The sequence below is a fragment of the Scardinius erythrophthalmus genome, assembly GCF_964197995.2.
Source record: "Scardinius erythrophthalmus genome assembly, chromosome: 19".
Classification (NCBI taxonomy): Eukaryota; Metazoa; Chordata; class Actinopteri; order Cypriniformes; family Leuciscidae; genus Scardinius; species Scardinius erythrophthalmus.
Genome location: NC_138239.1, coordinates 27,055,614 through 27,078,793, shown reverse-complemented (window position 1 = coordinate 27,078,793; position 23,180 = coordinate 27,055,614). Strand labels below are relative to the sequence as shown.

The 23,180-nt window shown below is 37.8% G+C and overlaps 1 protein-coding gene across 2 annotated transcripts in view; it reads left to right on the top strand.

Annotated features, from left to right (window-relative positions):
• akap6 (A kinase (PRKA) anchor protein 6) overlaps window positions 1-23,180 on the top strand; it is a 178,597-nt gene that overhangs the window by 131,825 nt on the left and 23,592 nt on the right. For both annotated transcript variants that reach the window (XM_081347605.1, XM_081347606.1), the window contains 2 exons: window positions 13,873-14,019; window positions 22,230-22,484. In XM_081347605.1, coding sequence (XP_081203731.1) covers window positions 13,873-14,019; window positions 22,230-22,484 — 402 coding nt within the window. The remainder of the gene's footprint in view (window positions 1-13,872; window positions 14,020-22,229; window positions 22,485-23,180) is intronic.

Here is a 23,180-nt window from a genome sequence, read left to right as displayed (position 1 = left end):
TGTGTGTGTGATGTTCTCTGGCTTCAGCATTGTGGAAAGCCTTAGGGGATTCCTGTCTCACCTGCTGTTTGGAGGGAGTCTCGAGAAACAGTTGTACGGTCCCCTGAGGAATGGAGAGATGGGGCATTAAACGAGTGTACTCCGTCCATCATTACAGCTCCTGATCTGGCCCTCATGTTCTGCGCTATCAGCTGTATGCTTCCACCACAGACATGCTTTTTTTCCTCCCCTGTTTGCAACAGCATTTCACGGTACACAAATAGTACAAGCCCAGGAATTGGCCATAATATTTTGAAACACTATTTCTGTTAGCCTAGAAATCTAGATGCACCCTAGCGGCAGCAAATTTTATTTTGCAGTCAGTGTCATCTAGCAAATCTCCGTTGGCTTGCGAGCTGGAAAAACCAAACTCTAGTCAGGCCAATCACGTCGTGTATTGAGTCGGTGGGCGGGCTTAACATAATGACGGCAGAGTTGTGACGGTTCCACATGAATTCCCTGCTTCTTGAAAAAAAAGAAGATGGCTGCTGCTGCTGGCGAACAGCGGTCTTTCGAATCAGCTTTGGCCGTGGCTCTGGAAGACTTGGAGTTAAGCCTTTCTTTGAGAATAGAACAAAGAACGGCACTGAAGTCATTCTTAAAAAAGGAAGATGTGTTCGGAGTTTTGCCGACCGGATACGGCAAAAGTTTAATCTATCAACTAGCTCCGCTGGTGGGAAAATGCTCTGGTTGGTTGTAGCGCCATCCTATTGAGTGCAGAGGGAATTTGAAAGACAACCGTTTATCTCGCCCCTCGGATTGGTGTGTTCCCCCTTGTCAGGCTATATTTCTGTAACAATACATTTTCAATAATTTAATTATTGCAATTTTTAAATCAGTATTACATTACATTAGTCTGCAGTACATGTTCTACTACATCACTTCCTGTATACGATCTGACCCCTGGAGAAGCTCATAAAGGAATAGTTCACCCAAAAATTTTAATTATACCATAATTTTCTCACCCTCAAGCCAGGTATATATGACTTTCTTCTTACTTCTTACTTCTTCTTACTTCTAACACACTCTGAGTTTTGTTAAAGGAGTCCCATTATGCTTTTCTACTTTTTCAATTTAATTTATTGTGTAATGTTGCTGTCTGAGAATAAAAAAGATCTGCAAGGTTACAAAGTTCAAAGTCCACTCCAAAGGGAGATATTTAATTTAACAGAATCTCCTTTTCAAGAACTACAACAAACAGCTCGTTTGGACTACAACGATTTAAATAATCTCCGCCCACGGTTATATTTTATTTTAAACAGTGTTCCTGAACATTATAACCCCAAAGTTTATCTGTGCGCTGCACATTTTATGGAGAACAGCTTGTTTTCTGTTGCTTTTGTAAGATGGTTTACCGTTCCTTAGGAAAATTAAACATGGTTTTGTAGGGCTGGGCGATAAAACGATAACGATAATTATCGCGATATAATTTTTCTCGATAAAACGATATCAAGAGTTCGATAAATGTTCGATAATGTTTATGCGCCAAAAGCGGAACGAAACTCACTTTAACCGCGCGCCACATGGACCATTTTTCCGCTCGGCTCAAAGTCCAAACGGCAGGGCAGCGCGAGCTTACTAGAGCCGATGCGTTTACTCTGTTCGAAAGCTTTTCCGGCTACAAATTCCCATCATTTACCATGGATTTACTGTGACGTTAGCCTAGTAATATTAACTGCACCATGAAATGTGGGATATACATATTGAATTGTATTATATTATTAATGTAGACGATGTATTAAAGGACTGATGGAATATAATTACAATATTTAATTATGTATTTAGGCTACTGTTTTTCATACAAATACCATAGAAACCATAAAGTTACATTTTGCCATGATATTAGTGAGGTTATCATGATCTAAATGCATGATACTGGATGACCAATCGTTAAGTTTAATAAAACTCAAACAGTCAGAATATTACATTTTACCAAATAAAAATTAGCACATGCAGAAACTAAGAAATTAATTGTCCAATAAAGATATTTATTTTGTTAAGGAAAAATGACAAATGTTTGAATGTTCTACCTCAGATTTGTGAAATGTTCACCTGTTTGGCAAGTGTTTGTCCTGATATGTTCTGACAATAAAGAGTAGTTTAAAACCACAATTAACGCTCTGGTTTCTACAACTTTCACTTAGGAGCAAAAATCTGCCTTTAAACTTGAAAGAAGTAAAGATTTGACTTTTATCGTGATAATTATCGATATCGACTAATATAAAAAAAATTATCGTGATATTTTTTTTTGGCCATATCGCCCAGCCCTATGGTTTTGTGATTGATTACTGTTTGTTTGATCTTAGTTTTCCGACAAATATCACAATTAAATGGTGGATAACATCGTATACATAATATATAAGAAAATTACACAAAATATACCACTCTGAAATGTCCTGTGAAATCTGTGCTTGCAAAGTCTGTGCATGAAATCTATTCTGGACAATCCTCTTGTTTGTCAGGGTCTGAATCAGGCTCGAATTGGCTTGAAATTGACACCATCCTTATTCATATTTACACTAGAGCAGAACTCAGTTATGGAGTGGCAGGACATAATCACAGCATACAAGGCCAGCTAACCAATTGCAGTACATTTCATATTTCATCAAAATCTGTGTTTTTGAGCCAGACTGGGGAGAGAGGTGCTGTAATAATGTAAAATATGTGAAAAATAATTTTTTGAACAATCAAGCATGAAAACAGATTCTAGTACACCCCAAAAACAAAATCAACGCTTCGTAAAAGGGCATAATAGGAACCCTTTAAATAATAACGTATTGTAATGACATTGAATAGTGCCATTTTGAAGCTCCAAAATGAGCATCCATCATAAAAGTAATCCATACGGCTCCAGTGGGTTAATAAGCCATGCGTTTTTGTAAGAAAAATATCCATATTTATAAGTTTATATACTATAATCACTGGCTTCTGGCTACGGCCTTATGAGAGTCAAGTTCCGGTGGAAGTGTGACCTTTGACCCGAGCAATGACGTATGCATAGAGTAAGCTTAGGTGTGAACTGGCGTATGCGGATGTGCAAAACAAAACGCCGTTCACGAATTAAAAGTATAAAACTAGAAGTTTTAAAGAAAAATTTCAAAAGATTTCGATTTAAGAGAAGAGGAGCTACGTCAGGTCAGAGTTCACCCTTCCGCCGGTGCTCGACTCTCTAGTGAACATGCGTGAAGCCAGTGATTATAGTTTATAAAGTTTTAAATATAGATATTTTTCTTTAAAAAAAAAACATTGCTTCGCTTCAGAAGGCATTTATTAGCCCAGTTGAGCCGTATGGATTATTTTTATGATGTATGGATGTGCTTTTTCGGGCTTAGAAATTTCAGGCACTGTTCAATGCCATTGCAAAGATGGGAAGAGCCAGGATATAGTTTATTATAACTTCGACTGTATCCGGCTGAAAGAAGAAAGTCATACACACCTAGGATGGCTTGAGGGTGAGTTAATTATGGGATAATTTTTGGGTGAACTATTCCTTTAAGAAATATTCAAATTTTCACACACTTGTACATCCGATTGTGTATTAATACCCTGTATTTTCCCAAATCCCCTCCCCTAGCCTTTCCCATAAGCCACCCTGCTAAACTCTGGACTTCCTTGAGGACGGAGCGTCAAACTCTGCACAATTAACGCGAGAGGACTGTAGTGTGTGTGCCCTGCGCTGTACCATTCATCATAAAGCTTTTACATTGACCTTGACACCCACTTCATTAGAATAAAGATTGTGTAGCGTTTAGGCTACATTGTTCCTCTGCGCCCAGACCCCATGCAAATTCCCGCTCTGGCTCAGGCGCGGCGGGTCTGTCAGAGGTCATCTGCATTAAATGATTGCCGCTATTCTCCAACTGCTTCTTTTCATTCGGCTCAATTGAAACCCCTCTTCCTGCTCAGGACGGGACCCTGCTACTGCTGCTGCCCACCGCATGGAGTTTAACTCCTCGCTCCCACGACTACAGCCTCGTAACTCCGTGTAATGCTCATCTGGAGCGCAGGGTTAGCTTCTCGGAGTCTGTACTACAGGATACGGGGTGTTTCTCGTAGAAAGCTTAAATTAACTTAATACAACTGTATGTCAAGTATTGACTTGTTTGTATCTATTTATTTATTTTTTTGGACAAACATCTGAGATGATGCCTACTTTCTCTGAAGAAAATGAGTCTAAAGAAAAATGAGTTGTGCTTTTCCATGTAAAACTCACTGACAAGATGTTTTGGTGTTGTAGGTCATTGCCAGGGAGTTGCTAAGTGGTTGCTAGAAGTTTTTTGGGTGGATACTTGTTGGTTGCCTACTAGTCTCTATGATATTCTGGTCTCTATATATTTGGAACCCATTTTCTTCACTAACATCAGTAGTTCTTTCTGGAAAACAATGAGGTTAAATATACTCCAGACTCTTATTTTATGTCAACTATTGACTTTTTTTTTTTTTGCAGAGAAACATCTGAAATTATACATTCTCTGAAAAAAAAATGAGTGGTGTTTTCCATGCTAAATTTGTTGCAAGATGTTTTGGGTCATCGCCAGGGCGTTGCTATGCTGTTTCTAGGGGTTTCTGGGTAGATGCTTGATGGTTGCCTACTATCCCAAGTCTCTGATTGTCTGGTCTCCATATATGGTTGGGTCCCTCCTCATTGTAAGTGTTTGAGATTTTTTCACTAATGAGATATTTTTGTCTCAGTTGTTTCTCGTAGACAGCAGTGAAATGAAATGGACAGCAAAATGGCTTTAGGAAGGTTCCTTTATAGATTTATATATCTTGCTCCCGGGAAAAACACCCCAGTAATCTAGCATGTTTCTCCTCTAGAGTTTTAGAAGAGATCTCAACAGTCAGCAGTTGTCTAATTTGTCTTTTTAAATCTCTCTGTCTCACATATTTGAAATTGAATGAAATTTTTTTCTAAGTTGTGAGCTTTGAGAGAGTAAATAGCTTATTTTCGCTAAATATCGCTAAATATTGCTTATTTTCTCGTTCTGTCTGACAGTGGAGAACTACAGCATTTGTTGTGGAGATAACTTACTCTTTCATGAGCTGTTGTGCTGAAGTTCTCTCTCTCTCTCTCTCTCTCTCTCTCTCTCTCTCTCTCTCTCTCTCTCTCACTTTCAGTCAGTCCCTGGCTTTGGACCCAAATATATCTCCATTATTATAACATCAGTCAAAAGCAGACGGCCAATCCCACAAAAAAAACCTCCAGAATGAAAAGGCTCATTCTGCTCTACAGATATAATTGGAATTAAATTATTAATGAGAGATACTTAAAAAAGATTGTTTTATGATTCGCTATTAGTGAATTTGCCATTCATTTTAATATTTGTCATTTGATTTATATGGGGATAATACAAAATAGGCCCCAATTAACAATGCGTGGCCTGTGTAATATGATTTTCGCTTAATGCAAATGGAATAAGCTAGAAGAAAGCAAGCGATTCAACTCCTCAAATGTAATTTTCTCAGCCAGTTTTGCCAATTTTAAATGACATTGTACATTTTAATTTTCCTTCTCTTTTTCAAAGGTTGCAAATTTATACTCATTGAGCCGAACTGCCATTAATTTACATGGAAAATTACTTGCGGGGTTGGAATATCTGTCACGTTCACACCCATTTACTTTTAAAAGCTCTGGCAATGGTGCAGGTTAGGAGGTTACAGGGAATTCAGGCACTTTTCTAACTAACTTCTGTTTGTAGTTGGTTAAAGTCACTAAAATGTCCAAACCATTTAAACTCGCCTGTAAGAAAAGAAAATTCACACGAGATCTCTTCAATTTCTCAATTGTTTGTCCTAGACAGCAGTGACATTAGCAAACTGACACCTAAGGGATTTCTGAAAACCATCTTTGACAACGTTCGTTTAAAGGGTTAGTTAGTTAGTATAGCAAAAATGAAAATTCTGTCATCATTTACTCACTCTCATGTCGTTCCAAACCTGTGTAACTGACTTTCTTTTGCTGAACACAAAATAAGATGTTTTTTTAAGGGTTCTATAAATTATTACAGGAAGAGCTTTACATAAGGCTACATTATACACACTTGAGGAAATCTAGAAAAATATATTCTTTCAAAGATATTTTTCTCAATGAATAAGGTGTCTCGATGCCTCTGTTGGACTTCGTTGAATATATAAAAACTGTTCTTCAAAATATTCTCTTTAGTGTTCCACAAGTCATACAGATTTGTAAGGATAAGAGGGTGAGAAAATGATAACAGACTGTAAATTCTTTAAAAGAAACATCCCTCCATCTAGAGATCGCTCCATCCATATTATTGAATTTTTGTTATTGAAGTCATAATTTTTCCCTACATGAAACAACATTGAAGGAGATGTTTTGCATAATGTACACAGTTTTGTATACATTGAAAGTGGACAGTGGTTTTATCGTCAGACTCAAAAGAACAAAAAAGCACCATCAAAAACAGAAGATTTTCAGTGAATAATGCCTTACATTTCAGTATAAACTATCATTTGGCTTCAGAAAATGTGGAATATAGCATAACGAATGTTTATGGTGCTATTATTTTGTCTTTTTGGGATCTTGGCAGTCAAAATCTTCTGATTCCATTGTATGGAAAACAATGGTTGGGACATTCTGCAAAACGTCTCCTTTTCGAAAGGGTTTGGAACAACACTAGGGTGAGTAAATGATGACAGGCCTTTGATTTTGGGGTGATCTTGCCCTTTAGGATTGTGGAGCTCTGAAAGGGCATCTCTGAGCAGTAAGTTTCCTTTGCTGTGAGCAGCAGTAGCTCTATGAATTCTGGCACCATCACTTTAGATTATAGCCAGGCTGAGCAGAGCTGAACAGATCTTAGGCCTCTCTCGGCTCTTAAAGCCCAGAGTTCTTGGCTGATTGCATTGTTTCCTATGTTTGTCTAGTGAAGAAAAATGCCACGCTCAGTGTAGAGAGGGATGGGGTGTGAGTATCTTTCCATGAGAACCCCTCCTCCCCGAACTCACAGCTGAGCTCCAGACCCCGGGCCCTGGATAAATAGTGCCTTTGTTCGCCATTCAATGGCATTAGGCATGGGCTTCCTATGGGGGTCACTACCAATCCCTGTGAGGGGACAGAAGGGGAGGCTGAAAAAGAACAATATGAACTTCCAGCTGATCAGAGGTAGTTGAACAGCGATGGCCGCGGTTTGATATGTATCAAAAGTTGTGAGTGAATATAAAACAAATGTCCAAGTCATGTTTCACCCCTAAGCCAAGAAGGGAAGATTAAGAAATTATTACTTTTTTGTTCCCATTAGGTTTTTTTAATTGTATTGATTTTTTACAATTCTTAAGTAATCACAAATTCTTATCGCAATGCAAAAAACAGCATTTATTCAAAATATAAATCTTTACAATCACTTTTTATTAATTTAACACATCTTTGCCAAATAAAAGTATTAATTTCTTCTTCTTTTTTTAAGAAAGAAAAATAATTACAGATCCCAAACTGATGCTGAAAATTCAACTTTGCCATCACATACATAAATTATATTTTAAATTATATTAAAATAGAAAACCATTATTTTAAATTGTAATAATATTACACAATATTACAGTTTTTTCTGTATTTTTTGATCAAATAAATGCAGGCTTGATGAGCATAAGAGACTTAATAATTACATATTATTGTAATCTTATATATTGTTATTGTTATTATGTATTTATCTATTTTGATTGTGTACATATATTTTATTAAATGTTTTTTTTTTTATATTATATAATATTTAGTGTTATATATGGGCTGAAATATGACCTGGACTTTGCTTTGTGAGATTCAGACAAAACAAAATCACTCAATCAGAGTCCCATAAGTAGAGCCCATGAAGTCTGTCCAGATCTCTTTCTGTTTAAATCTTCAGGGCTAAAGAAGTTTGCTGCTGTGTCTTAGCGTTTGTTCGGCATCACTTGGGCTGACCAGGCTTTTCTTTGTTCATTGGATCTTTTGAATCCCTCACTATCACTTTAGAAACCTGCGGAATGCATCATCTTTAGCTAGAAGGGGAGGAGAGTGAATATTCGGAGTAGTTTATGCTCCATATTGTTGTGCAGATTGTATGCTATTATGTCGGCGAGAAAGAGAGTCCCATGGGTTGGCGTCTATGCGGTTTTGTAACTAACTTTTTTTTTTTCTTTGCTCAACCTTTTCTTGTCGTCGTGAACGATGGCATTGTCTGTGCAATTTGTTGCCACTCGATGCATTTTGACAATGTGAAGTGTATTTGGTCCCCCGTCCGTCCCTGAAGGAACCTCCTGCCAGCTGAGGTCTGGAAAGGCTGGTGGAAACTCTCCTGGGTCCCTCGCTGACCCCATCGTGACTGCCCACCTTGTTCTTAACCAGAGAGAAGAGAGCCGGGTGAAAAAAAAAAAAAAAAAAGGGCGCTTGACTCAATACGAGCCTTCTATACCAGCTGTAAAATGGCTTATTCTTCTAGTCACCATGGAGACAATTAACAGTGTTTCAAGGACTTTTGTTCCCGGCCGGTTTGAACAGACCCCCCCCCCCCCCCTTTTTACGGCGCAAAGTGATTTTTCACGAAGGAGGAAAAGCAGCGTCTATTTTGCATGAACAGTAAGGAATCGCATCCAAATGGAGGCAGTGCATTTTCTCCTCCTTTTAAAGTAAATATGTAGCTTTTTACTTCCTGGTCTTTCAAACCCGGCGCTCACACATCTTTGAGAGCTTGGCTCGCGCCCCTCAGCTGCACTGGGTTTCCATCAATGGGCCTCTTCTGCGCGGTCTTCCTCCCCTCTCGACTGCTTCCTCTGCGCCTCCCTCCCCGAGCAGCCGTCTACAGCGAATTACAGACATCAAGGATGCTGGCAAGATATGAAAAGGCCTCAAACTGATTAAGTAATTATCAGTTTTCCCAGCTTCATTCAGCTCTATATCACGAAAGCATATCAAATTCTATATTTTGTACCTCTGAGTCAATTTGTAACTCATCAGCTCATAGTGTAGGTTTTCATGTGGCTGATGCATATTCAGTTTTTTCTCAAATGGATTCCCTTTCCTTCGTGCTAAACATCTAATGTGGCAGCTTCAGTGGATAATCGCAGAAGCCCAAAATGGACTTTTTTTTTTTTTTTGCCCTTCACAGATTCATTTCAGGGCAAAAGAAAGATGTTATTACTTCCTTTTTGATTTAGGGACAGTGCAGAATCCGTCATTTAGATGAGGGCCCGTCGGGAGGCCGAGTGTGTCCTGTGAATTCTCATTTCGCCGCCTGGCTCCTGACGTGTGAACGTTAGCATAAAATGATTTGAATACGCCCCATCTCCGCCTCAGATCATGGAGTCTTACTTCTGTTGTCTCAACAAGTTACAGAGCCTGAACAAACTTTAATTTAATGGATAAGATGAATCTGCGAAACCGCATTAAGTGTGTTCATGTGTGACCGCATTTTTGCTGACATTTCCAGACTCACGTTCATTAATATGTGAAATAAATTAAATGTGCGAGGGCTTGTTGAAATTTCATTTATTTTGCGGCCATCTTTGCCCACTATTGCAGTTATTAAAAGTGCTCTGCTATTTAAAGACTGTTAGTAAAGCTGTCTGTTTCCATCATGTGATCTCAAGGGGTGTCCTGACATGTTGCATTGATGTCCTACTTTGGGCTAGTGATGTGAAAAAATCCCTAACTCCAAGTATTCCCCTTTAGGTATTCACTATATATTAGGGCTGCCGATTTAACACGTTCATTTAATTCATTAGCTATGGGAAAAAAAATTGTGATAAAATTATTAACACATTTAACACACCCGCCACACCCCAGACCTACAGTGTGTAGGTCATCTTACGTTTTATACAGTTGATTGATTTAGGCCAGCAGCCATATCACCCTGTAACCCAAGACTGGTTGCCCACTGAAGCTAAGCAGGGTTGAGCCTGGTCAGTACCTGGATGGGAGACCTCCTGGGAAAACTAGGTTGCTGCTTGAAGAGGTTTTAGTGAGGCCAGCAGGGGGCGCTCACCCTGTGATCTGTGTGGGTCCTAACGGCCCAGTATAGTGATGCGGACACTATACTGTCAAAAAGCCCCGTCCTTCAGATGAGACGTTAAACCGAGGTCCTGACTCTCTGTGGTCATTAAAAATCCCAGGATGTCCTTCGGGAAAAGAGTAGAGGTGTAACCGAATTTGCCCATTGGCCCCCATCCATCATGGCCTCCTAATCATCCAGGTGGATGCTGCACATTGGTGGTGGTTGAGGAGACCCCTACCCCCCCCCCCATATGTAAAGCGATTTGAGTACCCAGAAAAACGCTTTGTAAATGTAACAAATTATTATTATTATTAGTGACGAACATGAAGCAGGGCAACAACTCATTGTATGATGGAGCCTATAGAATGTAGTTAGAATTGCCCTAAAATTCAAGAAATAAGGTCAATAATGCCCCATATGAGTTTTCGTCTCATATTTATATATGATATTGTTCAGCAATATCACACGAGTAAAGAGCGCAATATCACACGAGTGCTGTTTTTGTCCCAAATAGCACAAGTGTAAATGTGATATTGATTTTATACAACGGTTCAATAAATAAGACATTAATATTGTGTTATATTTTCGAGACAATGTTGTCTGCTTTTACTCAATTTTGCCAATGAAAATTTTACCTATAAAGCAACAGCAGAACTGTCACGCATCTTGGAGCAACACACAGCGGTGTTTCGTTTCTGAATGAATCCGCGTTTTGAGCAAATCAATTGGGTGAACCACTGATTCAATGGTTCATAAAGAGAGCCATTGGGTGCATCTCATTTCTTATTGGTGCATTCTCTCTTTCCTTACTCACATCTTAGCTCCACCCCCGGACGGATACACATGTGTATCCTCGCTCATGACTCCTAAGGAAGCTTCTTTGACTTAGGAGTTGGAGTTCCATTGGTTTCCGGGTCACAGGCTGGAGGATGGAGGAGCGAGGAAGCATCAATTTGAGTATTGAGAAGCACCTATTAACTTCATTTATGAATGAATCAGCCATTTGAACGATTCGAATTAATGAATGATTCAATGACTTACTCATTTACACATTTACTGCCACCTGCTGGTAGTTTTTGTTTCTTATTTAGAGTATAATTTCATAAATAAAAAAACTCTGCCATCATTTACTCACCCTCAAGGCCATTAAAGCATAAAAGTTTATGTGTAATGAATTCTATGTTGAATAATATATTCTAAAAATTCTAAAGCTACTTTTTGTATGTCTATTTGTTGCTTTTCTCATTTTCTGTAATCTATTGACAGCTCTTAAAAAAATAAATAAAAAATATATATATATATATGTGTGTGTGTGTGTGCGTGCGTGCGTGTGGGTATAATTTTTTTTGTAAAGAAACCAAAAAATACAAAATGAGAAGTTACCACAGACCTTAAATTGGATGGTGTGTTTGGTATGATTTGCTTCAGGAACATGTAATTTATTTCTAATGTGATGTACCCGTACTATGATGAGTTGTAAGTGTGTCCTGTTGTGCACTGATAACCTGTTTTTAAAAACAAACTTTAATTTTTTAGCTCTGCTCATCAGGGTTAACAGAGCAATGCCAGGATCATGTATTTCCGTCACACCTCCACCTCGGTGGCATCTTTGGCCCTTGAATATGTTTTTCCTTACCGTCAATTACACAGTTGACTATAAAGTTTTCAAGCTCGAGCTCCTTGGGTTAAGTATGCAAATCACCCTATCTAGGTTGAAACGGGGAAAGTGACTCAAGGGCCAAAAGTCATCCATGCAGTGCACGTAGCTAAGGTTAGCATGATGCTTCAACTTCCCATCGCTCTGGCATTCTAATTACTCAGGCTATCTTTCCCTCTGTCTGCGTTGTCCATCAATAACCTGCCATTTTTTAAACCAACGAAAGGACTTAAAATCAATATTTGCTGTCAACAAACAAATTGTGTAATCCCCTTTACTTTAAAGCGGAGCGTCTTTAGTTTGGCGGCCACTATTAAAAACTGAAAGGGATGAATGATTTAAAAGGATGTGTGATACCATCTCCATCAAAACAAACGACAGTGAAAAATGAACGCTGGCCGGATGACAGCAAGGAAAGGGGGGAAAACAGCACATTTAAATATTTAAATGCGCATCCGCCATAATGATAAATGACAACCGAAAACTAGAATCAAGTAGCTATTGATGCAGAAAATGAAATGGGGGAGAGACAGAGAGAGAGAGAGACAGAGAGAGAGATAGAGGGAGGAAGAGAGGAATTAACCGAAATAAGGTGTTGAATAACATCACTTTCATCTTTTACTGTATGTTAGTCCAGCATTCAAACAGAAATGACACAATTCTGCTCAACTTGTGTTGGCGAGTGACCTAACACTGTCAGTTAACCAATTAGAACACATATGACCACTATTCTCCTGAAGTAGCATACAGCACCGGTCAAAAGTTTGGAAACATACTATTTTTTTATGTTTTGGACGACTCTTATGCTCATTAAGCCTGCATTTATTTGATCAAAAATACAGAAAAAACTGTAATATTGTAAAATATTATTACAATTTAAAATAATTGTTTTCTTTTTTAATATAATTTAAAATATAATTTATTTCTGTGATGCAAAGCTAAATTTTCATCAGTAATTACTCCAGTCTTCAGTGTCACATGATCCTTCAGAAATCATTCAGATCACAGATCTGGTATCATCAGATTCTCTTCTTAAATTTGATATATAACATTTACTTAACTTTCATCTTATTGTTAAAAAAAGAGATAAAAATATCAAGGCTGAGCAGACCGGGAGGGTTGCAACACTGGACTATATACTTATACTGGAACCAAATTTTACACATTTGTGAGTTGTTAACCTTTATTTTAAATATTTGTTCAATATTTGTACAACTTTCTTGTTTTAAATAGAAAATGTTTCCTCATTTGTTTACTATTTATTTAAATGCTTGATTAAATTGCATTTTTGATTGGAGATTATAAAAATCATACATTTGAGTAAATTTGATTAACAAAATAAATTAAAGTTCAAAAGTTTGGGTTAAGCAAGAAATGTTTTTAAGAAATGAATACGTTTGTTCTGGAAGGATGCATTTAATTGATCAAAAGTAACGTTAAATACATTTATAATGTTACAAATTATTTCTATTTCAAATGAATGCTGTTCTTTTGAACTTTCTATTCATCAAAAATCCTGGAAAAAAATGTATTACTGTTTCCACAGCACAACTGTTTTCAACATTGATGATAATAAGAAATGTTTCTTGAGCAGCAAATCATCATATTAGAATGATTTCTGAAGGATCATGTGACACTGAAGACTGGAGTAATGATGCTGAAAGTTCAGCTCTGCCATCACAGGAATAAATTACATTAAATAAATAAAATATGGTATAATAATAACTAAAACAAGAGCACAAATTATTACAACGTGGCCACGATTTAGTAGAACGAGGGAAGAAATTATTATATTGTGCACACAATCTACTTAAAACAAAAGAGCGTATTAGTAAAACATGCTGTGACGTTTTAGTAAGTCATGGGAATAAATTGTTAATTTGTGGCCACGATATGCACTTTTTTTCACCTCATGCACGGGGCTCTGTAATTTTCACTATTTACAATAGTACTGTTTTGTGAACAAATAAATGCAACCTTGATGAGCATAAGAGACTTCTTTCAAAACCATTTAAAAAACCTTAACCACAAACTTTTGAACTGTAGTGTACAAAATATGCAGGTCTTTTTTTGTGTGTTTTAATTGCACATAGGCTTATCAACCATTCAAAGGGTGGAGAAAACACTTAAAAGCCCATTCTTGAATGGTAACTGTGCTTCTCTCACCCTCTGACTGTTGTGTTTCTACAGGGGAACAGTGTGGAGATGTCCATGTGGCTTCCCAAGAAGACTCAGCTTCTGGGCTGGTCTGAATCTCTGAAGAGGAGCGGCACTGAACTTCCTGCTGACTTTGACCAGCGGCTGACGGCCCTCAGGAGCAAATGGGATCAACTCGAGGTTTGTCTCTCTCTGTTCAGTCTACTGTATGAACATAACATTTGTTTCTGCTGCAACAAAGGAGCTATGAAACTTTATTGTCCTGTTTGGGAAATGGCTGTTAAAAGCACAGAGCGTCACATCAGTCAGGGGTTCCTTTATGGAAAGAAAGTGCTTCCTGAACAGCCGGCTCTCAAAGTCAGAGCTGCTCTGACACAGGTGAGTGTCGCACCTTGATACTGATCTTTCCTTGATCCAGAGCGCCCTGCTGAGATGAGAGGGAAGCGGGCAGGTAGGGAAGATTTAGAGCTGAGAATCCAAGAAAAAGTTGGGAAGACATTGTCAGAATAAAAGTACTGCGTAAATGCATCTTAAAACACATTTGTTTGAACGCTTCCTTTGCGTCAAATTGACGTATTTCAAAGTTACCCTGTTTTTCTAAGGCTTTTAAAAAATTTCCCTGTAATGTTTCGGCTTGGTTAGCGTTTCTTCTATTTTTAAGCTGTTTACTTGTACTTTCTCCCTGGATAAATGCAGCTCATTTATCACACGTTTATCCAAAGTTATTTGCATTTATAGTTTACTGTTTAAGGGTTTGGGGTCAGTAAGATTTTTATTTATTAATTTATTTAGAAATGACTTCTTTTATATAGCAAGGACGCATTAAATTGATCAAAAGTGACAGTAAAGACATTTATAATGTTTCTCTTTCAAATAAATTCTGTTATTTTCTGTTCATCATAGTCTAAACAAAATTTTATCACCGTTTTCACAAAAAATATGAGGGAGCACAACTGTTTTAAAATATTAAAATAGCCCCACATCATCACATAGCCTTCACCATACCTAGAGATTGGCATGGTTTTATTTCAGTTAGCCTAATAGCTAGTTTGATTTGCACTGAGAGATGATCTTATGGAAAGTACCCCATGCCAATCTCTAGGTATGGTGAAGGCTATGTGATGATGTGAGGCCACATAAAATTACTATTTTAATTCCAGAGGCCAAGGGAACTTTATCACATAAAATTACTATTTTAATTCCAGAGGCCAAGGGAACTTTATCAGGATGCATAGTATCCTGGATCCATGAAGTAACTGGCCTTTAAAAATAAAAATCTGCCTGGCTCTATGGGAATTTAACACAGGGGTGTCCAGACTTATGCACAATGTATTTTAAGGAAGAACATTTATTTATTTACGATACATTATTCATTCACAAAGAAAACTGGTGTCCTTAAAGGTTGGATTTTTCCTAATTTTTTTAATTAAGGCATTAAGTTCAATTTCCAAAAGATGATTTTTTATTCCTCTTTTTAGTCAACTTTAGCATGGGTGTCTAAACTTATGCATAGCACTGTACAATAGAAAAAAGGTAAAAATGAAATAAACAATTGAGCCTACTAATAATAATAGCTATACAAACATTTAATAAAGAAATCAAATGTTAAAAAAAAACTTTGAATAGTCTTCACCGTATGAATTATATATATATTGATTCTAATTAAAGTTACTCAAGTTATTCAGTGAAGAGCAGTGAATGATTCTCTTGTTTTCTTTATTGCTGTCACTTTAAGACCAAATGCACAGATCTAATATACTAACAAGCATTTGATTACTTTCCCAGCTGTTTATATTTACTTAAGACTGCATTTTAGTGAAAACTGTGAATTTGTCCATTTAAGCGCACATCCGAAACCCAAAGTAGCCACTTAGTTGTCCGTGTTTCACTCCGACAGAAAGCTGCCTGGCTTTCACAGCTCAATACGCTTTTAACTCTTTTTATTCCAGCTGGAGACTGTGTATTACAACAGTGATGTTACATGGCTAATTTGGATATTACATAGGAAGGGCGACAATGCACCACTTTAAAGCTACACTGTGTAAGATTTTCTCATATCTTGCGGTGAAATTGTATATGACTACCAACTGAATATTAGCTACTTTCTAGCCCCTCCCATTCCGATGGCGTTTTAACTCCTATGGTGGCCGTATTATTCCAAGATTAACATGGCTTCCAGTTCGACTTTGTCCATGAGTGTTCCTTCAAGTGATGAGGTTACTTTAGAAAACTATTACAAATCTTTCGCTTCCTTGGTGACTCTGTTACATATCCTCGAGGCGTGATCCTCCATCTTGAACAGGCTTTCAAATCTGCCGGCAGTCGCGAGTAATCTCCCCCTCGCATTCGTCACCGTGCCACTGAGTGTAAAAGTGTGAAAGGCGAAGCTTGAATTTCCAAGTATGTCCCTCTTTGGCTAATGTATTTTCAAGATGGAGGTGCAACATGGCTGCTGCCATTTGAGCGACTCGCTCGTATGTATTCTGAATGGCAGATTCTACGCTTACGGGAATACTTGATTAGTTGGTGGAAGTAATTACACATGAATGAGCACATACTGTATAATTTTGAAAGAACAAAGTGTTTTTTGCTAAGAATCAACTTAAAAAATTACACAGTGTAGCTTTAAAGGAAATTAATGTCATGCGGCATCATGTTTTCATAATCATTGTAAGCCAAAACCAAAACCAAAATTCTATTAATGCATCCCTAGTCATTAAATCATTTTTTGAGAGCAACAGGGCAACTTGCATACTTTGTGTATAGGGAGGACCGGCACTGCTCAAACTTTTTAACAGTAGTATATTTATATTTTTATGTATATTTTATCTGTATGTTTGTTCCCTCAAAATTTAACCCATGACATTATAGTGCCATACTAGATGAGCTACAGAAACCCAGCCCATCATACCAGCTTATAGTGGTCAACCACTTCAATGTGTTTAGAAGACTGTTAGTCAGCTCCCATAAACTTAAGTTTTTAATGTTGTTTATGTCTATGTGATGTTTTTAATATGCTTTCAGACAAACCATGTTCAAATTCAAGTCAACACCATTGCTGAGTATTTTGTCCTTAAAGGGCACCTATTATGCCCCTTTTTACAAGATGTAATATTGGTCTTGGGTGTCCCCAGAATGCATTTGTGAAGTTTCAGCACAAAATACCCCACAGTTAATTTATTATAACCATTTGAAATATGGTTCGCGTGATAACGTTCGCGCAATTTTTTGAAACTACACTCACACACACACACAAATACTGTGATAACGTTTGCTAAGTACAAACGATTTATTTATTTTTTTCTTAAGGGGAGGGAGATAGACGTTTATATACTGTCAATGATGATAGAGCAGACCTTAATTTATTTACATTTGTAATTGCTGCAAAAAAATGATAGCCTACGTGACATAAAACTGTCTGACGTTGTTTGTTGAGACATCCTATACGACGACAATAAATAGCTTTAGACGCATTTGTTGTTGAACTGGCTGACATCGATTGAAATGAATATTTGCTCAAAAATCATAAAATACACTTACTTCTGGAGGTGACGTTGGATCGCGAACTGTAGGCAACGATCCACACTTGAGGATTAACTTTGACCCTAGTTCACTAAACAGTCAGTCAGAACATGATTCTCGTATTTAGGAAGTTTAAGTGGTGCCTTTTCTTCATAAATAAAATCCATCCGCTGCGTTTTCAGTGGCTCTGATGTCAGTGAAGACTAGTATGTCCATTCTTACATCCCACAACAGAACACTTAAACTTCTTATGAGACATTACACACCGGCTGTCATTGAAACAATGGCGATGGTGTACAGATCACCGAGGGCGGGGTCTATGCCAAAACCAGATGTCAATCAAATCACGTCGGTGGGGCTTAGCTCAATTCTACGTCACAGTGAGAGCAATCTTAGAACAGAGCGTTCTGAGACAGTGCTTGTGATTTATTGAGATAGTAAAAAAACTACTGGGTGGATTTTTATCATTCTAGGGTGGTTTTGCTCACACACTGCCAACACACATTTATGTTCAAACACCATGTAAAAGTGAATTTTGCATAATAGGTGCCCTTTAAAGGAATAGTTCACTTTAAAATGAAAATTCTGTCATCATATACTCACCCTCATGTTGTTTCAAACCTGTATGAATTTCTTTCTTCTGCTGAACAGAAAGGAAGATATTTAGAAGAATGTCAGTAACCAGACAGTTTCTGGGTCCCATTGACTTCCATAGTATATTTTTTTCCTACTATGGAAGTCAATGGGACTCAGAAACTGCCTGGTTACAGACATTCTTCTAAATATCTTCCTTTCTGTTCAGCAGAAGAAAGAAATTCATACAGGTTTGAAACAACATGAGTGTGAGTATATGATGACAGAATTTTCATTTTAAAGTGAACTATTCCTTTAAAACTGCAGTGAACAAGTTCTCAAAAACGCGGTTTGAAATCGCTGGTGTTTCCGAACGTCACAAACTACCTTGTATCCAATCACGTCAATGTGATTACTATGCTGCGAAGCAGGGGAGTCTCAAGAGAAGCCAGGTTATCCTGGTATATTTTTCTGTTCATATGAAAAATCAGGTACTTTTAGCAATATAGCCGGGTGAATTATGTATATGATGTATATTCTGATGTTATGATGAACTATATGCCTTTCTCCACTGACATTTTGAGTTGTTCTAAAAATCAGCCTTCTTAGAAACATTTTGAAGGCAGACTGAAATGGTGAACGGGAACATGGTCTACTGTATGTAACATTAGCAACACATATTATTAGCTGTTTAATAATGTAGACAAGCAAAAGGCTAAGCGTATTAATGAAAGATGCTTTTGTGTTTACTACAGTTACTTCAGAAAAAGTTGACTGAGTGGGTCTCTGAACTGGTGTCAGTGATTGGAGGCGGGGATCATTTACATATTCATGAATCCGCAAATACTAAATGAAGCAAGTGTGAAGATTTCCAGCTTTTTTAAGGCATGAAGAATTTTTTTTACAGGAAAAAAACTGATAAGGGATAAAATTATTGACTGAAGGGGGACTTTGACCAAGGTGGTTCACCAGCTCTAATGGTGCTTTTCCACTTCATGGTACGGCTCGGTACGGCTCACTTTTGGGGGTTTTCCACTGTGTTCAGTACCTAGTACCTGGTACTTTTTTTAGTACCACCTCGGTTGAGGTTCCAAGCGAGCCTTACCGATACTAGAATGTGAGGTGTAAACACTGCTGATCACTGTTTGGTCAGAGAGAACCGTCACTATTAACTGGCTCAACCACCTAAACCAGTTCATAAACGATCAGCTTCTATCATCAGAATCTAGTTTTAGCTGCATTTTCCTGCAGGGTAATCACAAGTTTGACTTTTTCTATAAAGGTGAAGTTACACAGCTCTTCACAGTGGTATAATGCTAAATAATTTATCTTCACTAATAATGAGTAAACACATACACCCACGTGGATATGCTTCTGCAATGCTCCTCAAGATTAGCATAACAGCCTTTGATCTGAAACAGGAATTTTTTCGGAGAGTTTCAAAGTGTCAAACAACTCACATCTTCCCTCCCTGTCGCAATCAAGCGTTAATTAGAATTATCCAGAAAAGGAATATTCACCGCCGCTTGGCCACGGCAAACTTTCTGACTGGTGTGAGCGTGCGCGACGCGTATTCGCGATGAGTGGCGTCTCGTTGGGGCGTGTGCGACAGGAATAAACCGTCAGCGGTGCGGAGAGTTCAATCTGAGCGTCGCTGCTCCCTGCACCGCGCATTATGCCGTCTCAATTGCATATTAAACAAGCCTATCAAGTCAGCCATTGGCATCTGCTGTGCTGACACAAATTGTGAATTAAATGAAATTGATGTCCCCTGTCGTATATATTTATGAAGACAGACCATTCTCTGAAGTATTCTGCTTATGAAGAATTTATGATTGCAAACTGTTCCCGAACAAAATAAAGTGGCAATAAATTCCTGTTTTTTTGCCGTGTGACCCTCCAAGGGCATTGACTTCACCTCCCTCTGAGACATTTGTTACTCAGAGAAAACAATGGCGGTATCTGGATTCCATTGAAGCCCGTCAAATCATCTGTATTCAGATGAGTGGAAAGAACAGGGAAATAAAAGGAGAGAGAGAGTGAGAGAGAGAGAGAGAGAGAGAGAGAGAGAGAGAGAGAGAGAGAGAGAGAGAGAGGAATAAACAGTGGCAGGAGAGAGATTCTCCTCTCTGTCCATGAAACTGGACTTTTTGGGCCTGATTGAATTAAATAGTTCATATTACACACTTTTATAGCACTTTTAATGACCCATCCTCTCTGCGACCCAGAGCTTAAACAAGCTGTTTTTGTACTGTAGCTATGTGATGTTTATATGTAAATTTGTATTATGATGTCATAATTCATTAGGGTGGGTAAGTTGTTGAATACAGAATGGGCATTAATATGTAAATGTAGCAAGTTATATCCATATAGTTTTTTTCCCCCATAAATTTCCAGAATTTTTTTTATGATGTTAGAATGTCTGCATAATCCATTGGTTTCTTAATTTGTTTCCTGTATTTTACATTTGTTTATTTTATGTCTGCTAACGTAATTCAATAAGCAATTTAAATAAGCATGAAAAATCTGTTTTTTTCTTACAGTTTATCACCTCTTAAAATATATTCGAATATTGTCAACATGAAATGGCATTTGCAACCCATTTTACCCATTCTAAAATGTGATGTATTTTCAGAGGAGCAAAATGTACACTATCGTTTAAGATGTTTTTGAAAGAAAAAATTTTCAGCATCATTACTCCAGTTTTCAGTGTCACATGATCCTTCAGAAATCATTCTTATATGCTGATTTGCTGCTCAAGAAACATTCCCTATTATTATCAATGTTGCTGCTTAATATATTTGTGGAAACCGTGATAGATTTTCCAGGATTCTTTGATGAATATAAAGTTCAAGAGAGCAGCATTTATTTGAAATAGAAATCTTTTTTTACAATCTACAAGTCTTACTTTCAATTTTGTTCAATTTCATGGTTAAAAGTGTCTCTTTATGACAGGTGGTTGGAGGGGTTTAAAAAGTAAGAGTGATTGGTGATGTCAGCCGAAAAGGAAAGTAGTTTCAGATGTGGAGAAAGTTATTACATTTCAAAAACGCCATGTTTTCACACTCTATGACCGCTAATGTCTCATAAAATCACTATGAGATCTGATTTTACCTCGGTCAGCCCAGCAGAAAACCTCAACATTTGTTTTCGGCCAGAAGAACCCATTTTCACATTAAAGCTAAAATGTCCCTTGTCACTGAGTTGAGCCGTCCATTTCCTTTTGCTATTAACACTTTGCTGACAGGTGTGTTAATAAAGGCCGGTCACGGGAGGAAGATGCAGGCCGGATGTGTATGGGCAAACCCTGAGAACTTAATTAACGCTGTATGCTGAAATAGCCACTTCATTGCTGCGTCATAATCACATCTGTTTCCATTCCAGCTTCCCGACACACGGCACACATAAAGGAAAGACAATTACAGCAGCCAGTGTGTGTATTAATTGGATAATGGTGTGTATTGTGCTTGCAATTGCCATCTCAGTATACAAGGTTCAACCTGTCTCTAAAAACTGCAATTCCCAGGCAGGTGGGAAAACACACACACGCGCGCACACACGCACAGGGAGTCTGCAGCTCAGCATGGTTCTCGCTTCTCTTGCTGTCAGTCGGAGAAAATTGTTCAGCGGAGCCCATTTCTAAAATCATTGGTGTGTTTTTTGCCGCTGATTGTTTGCTATTCAACAAACATTTGAATGTTGCTCTAAAATGCCACTTTGTGCGATGAGATTTTAACCCCTTCAGACTCATCAAAAGAAACTGCCTGTTATCAGACACTTCAGGCGCACAGCGGCAGTGTGGATACAGCAGTCGTCACCACATCTCTCTTCTTTATTAAACCCAAATAATATGAGTTGCGTATAAAGCAGTTCAGTGCATTTAAGTTGTTCTAGCCTGATGCCTGAATGAATTTTGTCTTTGGATCAACACTAAACATACACTTTGCGTTGTTACCATAGTTTAAATGTGGTATTTGTGGAAAGACCATAGTAAACTCATGCACCTTAAAGTCATGAAATGGTGTGCTATAAAATAAATTGTATTTGCAATAAAATATAGTTTCTTTACACTTAAAAAAATAGTTGTAATCACTCCCCACTAACAAAATGTACCTTATTTTTTTATATTTAGTTTATTTAGTTTTATTTTATTTACCTTTTTTATATATTTTTTATGCATCATAATACCATGTTACTACAGTAAAATGGGTGTATACAATATGGTAAATTGGGCTATCTTGTCATGTTTGTTTCTTGAATGTGCTTGTGTGACACCTCTGTTTGTGTCCAATCAGAAAACCCTGGCTGAGCATGTGGAGCCCAGTGTGGGCCAGCGGAGTCAGCGTGAACTTCTGTCTCCAGACACCAGTAGGATGGTGACCCAGCTGGAGAGCCGGATAAAGGAGTTAAAGAGCTGGCTGAGAGAAACCGAGCTCTTCATCTTCAATCTGAATCTCAGACCAGACGCGCAACAATGTGAGAGCAGCACGCAGGACACTGATGACCCACGACGCGACCCGCTAGCCACCAAACAGCTGCAGCACTTCAAGGTGAGTGTGAAGAAGAGCTGCGTCTATCTAGAGTTTTCTTCAGGGTTTTCATGTCATGGCTGTTGGTCATTTTTACTACAGGTTTAGATCCTTTGGCGTTAAAGCTGCCGTTTCTGCTCCACTAGTGTCACCAAATGGAATTTCAAAAATGATAAATGTTCTCAGACAGGTGTCCCAAACACTACCCATTGATTGAACTTAGCATGGCTGTGTTTTAAGATAACGTCAAAGAAGAAACCAACTGAAACAATGGAAACGTCAAACAGCTAATTTCCATACATCGTATATATGGCGATGTATTAAAAAACAATTCTAGCCAATAATTTAACATAGGTCAGTCTCACATCCTGAAGCCAAGTGCCTCTCAACTTACTTGCTTTTACGCTGCATCACTAATGATAGGTCAATATAATTTCTGCAATTAATATTTTCTTTTTAATGCCTTAAAATTGTTTAGCACGATTAACTCTTTCCCCGCCAGCGATTTTTATAAAAGTTGCCAGCCACCACCAGCGTTTTTGATCATTTTCACAAAAGATTCATGGCCCCCAGAATATTTTGTTGTATGAATATCTGAACATGCAATATATCTAAAGAAAGAACAGACCCTCTGCTTTTTAACATGCATTCTTTTTTATCAACACTTGAATATGGGTAAGTTTCATGATGATAAAAAACATTTTGAGCAAAAATACT